General features: G+C 52.4%; 1 protein-coding gene across 1 annotated transcript in view; it reads left to right on the forward strand.

The window, feature by feature from the left end:
• Positions 1 to 2,769, forward strand: part of LOC125025369 (pollen-specific leucine-rich repeat extensin-like protein 2) — an 8,046-nt gene extending 5,277 nt beyond the window's left edge. The window contains 5 exon segments of the mRNA XM_047613347.1: positions 1 to 147; positions 149 to 979; positions 1,235 to 1,339; positions 1,673 to 1,861; positions 2,154 to 2,769. The exon segment at positions 1 to 147 is cut by the window's left edge and continues 195 nt beyond it. Coding sequence (XP_047469303.1) covers positions 1 to 147; positions 149 to 979; positions 1,235 to 1,339; positions 1,673 to 1,861; positions 2,154 to 2,630 — 1,749 coding nt within the window. The 3' untranslated portion in view covers positions 2,631 to 2,769.
• The last annotated feature ends 2,231 nt before the right edge of the window (positions 2,770 to 5,000 follow it).

A 5,000-nucleotide genomic window follows, 5' to 3' on the forward strand; every position in this document is an offset into this window, starting at 1 on the left:
CTCTTCGTCAACGCCCACACGGCCAACCACCCCATCGTGGTGCTGAAGGACGTGCGGGCGTGCGACATGCGGGCGCTGCTGGAGTACATGTACCGCGGGGAGGTCAACATCGAGCACGACGCCCTCCAGGGCCTCCTGCGGGTGGCCTGAGAGCCTCAAGGTGAAGGGGCTCGTCGAGGAGCTCGGCAATGAGACCAACGCCGCCCTCCGCCCGCCCTCGCCGCCGCACGAGACCTCCCACCCGCCCTCCACGCCCGTCGACGCCCGCGCCCTCCAGGACCTGCCGCCGCGCTCCAGGGTCGAGCCGCCCACCTCGGCGTCCGGCCCCTCCCCTCTGTCGGTGTCGAGCCACGAACAGGTGCGCGCCTCGTCGCCCACGCCCCCCTTGTACCCCCTGCCCCCGCCCGGCCACCCCCTACACCGCCCCCAGCCCCGCCCCCCGCGCCCTGACCTCCGCGACGCCCGCCCCGACCCCAGGGACCACAGAGACGCCCGTGAGCTAGACCTGCGCGGCGACGCCCGCGACCTGAGGGACCACTTGAGAGAGCACCTGCGGGAGCCCCTCCGCGACGCCCACAGAGACTCGCTCAGAGACTCGCTCAGAGAATCGCTCAGAGACGTCCACCGGGACGCCCTGAGGGACCCGCGCGACGCCCACGAGCCGAGGGACGTGCACACCCCCGGCAGCATGGACTCGGACCCGCCCCGGCCGCCCCTGTCGCTCATCTCGCCCGTGCCGCACCTGGCGCCGCCCGGACCCGACTCGCCGCCCCACAAGCGCAAGCGCCCACAGATGCTGCCGGAACCCATGCTCTCGCCCACGCCCATCCTCCGCACCGCCCTCGGACACACGCACGGCTTCCCGGGGCCCGACATGAGCTCGCTCGTGTCCCTGGCCTCGTCCATGATGCCCCTGCCCGGCCTGCTCAGCTCGCACGTGCCCCACCTGCTGCCCCACGACCACCGCGACCACCTCGAGGTAAGTGTCCTCGTCGCTGCCTGTCTGATGCGGGTAGATGGTGGGAAGATAACAAGGAGCAAGTCCGTTCTCCTTCACTTTTATCGAGACGCTTATCCTATAAAATAGCTCCACTGGGAATATAAAAGGAAATGAATAAGTGAAATTACTACTTACGATAACGGATAAGATTACCGATATAATAACTAATAAAACCTTCGTTCTATCTTCGTTCTAGACACGATTAAAACCATCGTTTCCTTTCTCCCTCCACAGTCTCCGTACAGTTTGTCGCTGAAGAAGGAACAGCACGACGAGGAATCCCGCTCGATGTCCGATATCTCGCGCGAAGACGAACAGGAGAAGTCGAAGCTCGAATCGGTGAGTAGTTGACTTCGGTTTCGAAAAGGACTGATGTCTCTGAAATGGTCATGTCCTGATGTCGCTGTGGTTTTCACTGTTTCTTGAATACGGATTTGAGTATTGTTTCTGATTAAATTGTCTGTTTTTGCTACGCAAAAAATGGGACTAGCTGTTAAATGTTCCCTTTTCTTTGGCTTAATCTAATGTCTTTTCGTTGAAGTGTCATCGGGAAAAGAAAATCTCCCTTAATTTCACAAGCTCAACAAAGCGCGTTCGAAGCCCCGAGGCAGATCCGCATAAACAACCAATCAAGCGACAATTAAACCACCCTTCCCCTTTCTTTCGCAACAGCTGGCCAACGGACCCCTCCTGCCTGAGTTCAACCCGTACCACATCGATCCCAACGGCCCCTCCCACTACAGCAACTTCGTCAGCTACGTGCCCACGCCCAAGCCAGAGTGGAAGCGGTACAAGCAGTATACGAAGACGGACCTCATGGATGCCATCGAAGCCGTCCGGAGTGGCATGACGGCGCTGCAGGTGAGAGGAAGGAAGGAAGGGAGGGAGGGAGGAAGGAAGAGGGAGGGAGGGAGGAAGAGGGAGGGAGGGAGGAAGAGGGAGGGAAGGAGGAAGAGAAGGAGGAGGAGGAGAAGGAACAAGGAGAAGGGGGGGTATTGCAGAGAATGAAAGGGGATTAGTGTAGAGTAGGCTTTGGTTGAGTAATTAACGTAGCGAAGTACAGTAGAAGGCGGAGATTTAATTAGAATTGAAGAGGAGCACGGGGCTGCCAAGTAGTAATATTTCGGAGGTATTTACGAGTGATTTGTTTCAGGCCTCGCGGAAGTACAAGGTTCCTTCCCGGACGCTGTACGACAAGATCAAGAAGATGGGCATCAGCACCGTGCCCCGCCGCATGCCCAGCAAGAAGCCCTCCCCCTCGAGCACCGACCTGGAGACCAGCACCGCCGACACGCACGCCCCGCCCGAGCACCACGACCCGGCTCCCAGGGACGCCAGGGACGCCAGAGACGCCAGAGACCCGCCCCTCCCGGAGCACGACAAGAGGCACCTCAAGAGCGTGACCAGCGACGACGACGACCACTCGGCCTCGGGCGCTCCCGTGGTCATCGACGACGAGGACGAGTCGTCCTCGCCGACCCCGGGCTCCACGCCGGCCCTCGGGTCCTTCTCGCTCGTCGGACGCAAGATGTACGAGAACGGCGCCGGGGAGTCCTCGGCCAAGCCCCTCGACCTCACCGACACGGAGTCGCTCCTGCCCAAGCGAGCCGAGATCGAGGAGCGGGCCTAAGGCTGCGGCGGAGGCAGCGGAGTGACGCGTCCCTGTCCGCCGGCGTCGAGGCACGTAGTTCAAATGGCCAGCGCTGGGCCGGGCCGCCCTTGGGCTCGCGCCTCTTAGCCAGCGCCATCTTCATTGCACTCAGGTTATCTGGAGGTCGTCTCGAGGACCAGTCAGTCTCAGTAGTTCGTCTCCCGTCGAGGAACTGACCTCCAGCAAGGGTTGTGACCTCTCTTAGTCCTCAGGGGGTTGAAGGCGACGTCCGAAGTCTCGCAAGGAGTTCGAACCGAAGCAGAACTTGGCATCGACTGTATTTCCGGATTGCCTTCAGCGTCTACTGGTGGGCTCACCTCAGGTTATTTCCCGCCTTTCAACGGCTCACACAGTGTTAGAAAGGGCGCCTGCGAACACGTCTTGCTTGCAAGGGACAGAAAGTGAGCTGGCCAAGTGCTTGAAGGCAGTGATTTCCCCTTGGCACGCAGGAGGAGTGAAGTGAGAGAGGGTAGTCACATAGGGCATTACCAAGCTCCTCCACAGGCAAGCGAGACGCAAGCCAGCCACATCGCAAGCAAGACGGGTTGGAAGCTGCGGCCCTAGAGAGTTGTCCTTTCTTTGAGTCTGAGCGGGAGAAGTCGACTTCGTCTTTTGTCTGTGAGTGTCTCCCAGTGTTGGACGTTTCGGGAAGACCCATAAGAGTGACGGATACGTCGAGGCGGCACGCGGGGCAGGGCCGCGGGGGGGCCAAAGCTAGTGGGGGCAACAAGATGAGGGAGAAAAAGTGGAGACAAAGAAAAGAAAAGAAAAAAGACGCTGACGAGTGTCGCAACCCGATCAAGACGGGTCTACCTGCAGTCTGTCAGTCTGTCTGTCTGTCTGTCTCTCCCTCTCAAAGGAAAAGGCACTTGCCCCACTCCCCATAACCCCCCCACCACCACCCTACCCTCTCCTGTGCCGCCTTGACCCATCTGTGTTATGCCGTGGTAATCAAAATGTACCCCATGTGTTACTCACGATTTTCAAGATTTAGAGAATGTATCCATAGTTGTAAGTATGCAGTCTTTACTTGCTCTTGATGTATACTAAATACCTCACCTAAACCAAGGACATTGTATACGAGGACCTCTCAAAAGATATGGGTGGACCTGTTACGGTAAAAAATAGTATACGATCAGAATTATAAATCTATATATGTTCAGATTTACTTTCTTTATTGAATGCATAGTTCTAGTATGGACACTAATGTGAGAATGATGTTTATAAGTTGTTGTTGTGTTTTTTATTATGTTATATTTCAGCGTGTATGATATTATGGTAGAGAATAGAACATTCATTTTTGTGTATACGAGTGGTTTGGAATAGGGCACGCAAGGCCATTTTCCCCCCACGAAAACTGTAGTTAAGATTGACTTTGTTCAGGAAGAAAAGGAAAATTACCAGTCCTCTCCCCCTTTAACAAAAAAAAAAAAGAGGACATCCTGAATGCGGTCTGGAGGAAAAATGAGGAAAAAAGGAAGGAAAGATACTTAAAGAAAAAGAGAAAGAAAATGATATCGGTGATGATAATTAAAAAATATATAATGTAACTTCATGTATGATTTCAAAGAAATATTTTTTTTTTTTTTTTTTTTTTTTTTTTGTCTTTCTTTCAAGACACCATTTTGACTCGTTAGAAATTAAATTTGCCCCAGAGTTTGAAGGTGAATAAAAAACAAAAACACCAATATTGAAAAAAAGATAAGATAAAGAATCATAACGCGATTGATAGAACGAAGCCCTGTGAGATTTTTCTGTGATGATAAAACAAAAAAAACTAAACAAAATGAGGAAAGTGCCAAGCTGCCGGGAGCCAAGTGGCACCCCCTCGTCCGTTGGCCCTCTGTGGTGGCTCTTCCTTCTCTCTCTTGTCGCAAGGGACGAGGGAAGTAAAAAAAAAAAAAATGAGAGAAAGAAAAGGGAATGAGAGATGGAAATAAGGACATTTTTTTGTATGAGAAAATTGTGCATGGCATGATACAAAGAGGAAGAGAAAAGAAAGTAAATGATTTTTTTCATGTTTGTTTGTTTTTTTGCGATTTTTTTTTTCCGAAAGGGAAAGAAAGATAAAATGGAGGAAAATCGGTCAGCTTAAGAAAAGTTTTTTTTTTTTTCTCTCTCTTCATGGTGTTCATGAATCGCTTTTACTTTCTTTCCCTTTGAGAGAAAAAAATGATAATGAACAGATGCCGAACGACTCACGGCAAAAAAACAAAAGCAAAAAAACATCCCAGCAATTTAGAAAAAAAAACTAAAATTAAAAAAAAAAAAAATTATCCGACATCTTTGCATTTATTCGTAAGAACTTTGTATAAATTATGATACAACTGTGGAGAAAGAAAAACATCG

This window comes from Penaeus chinensis, chromosome 5 (assembly GCF_019202785.1).
Source record: "Penaeus chinensis breed Huanghai No. 1 chromosome 5, ASM1920278v2, whole genome shotgun sequence".
Taxonomy (NCBI): Eukaryota; Metazoa; Arthropoda; class Malacostraca; order Decapoda; family Penaeidae; genus Penaeus; species Penaeus chinensis.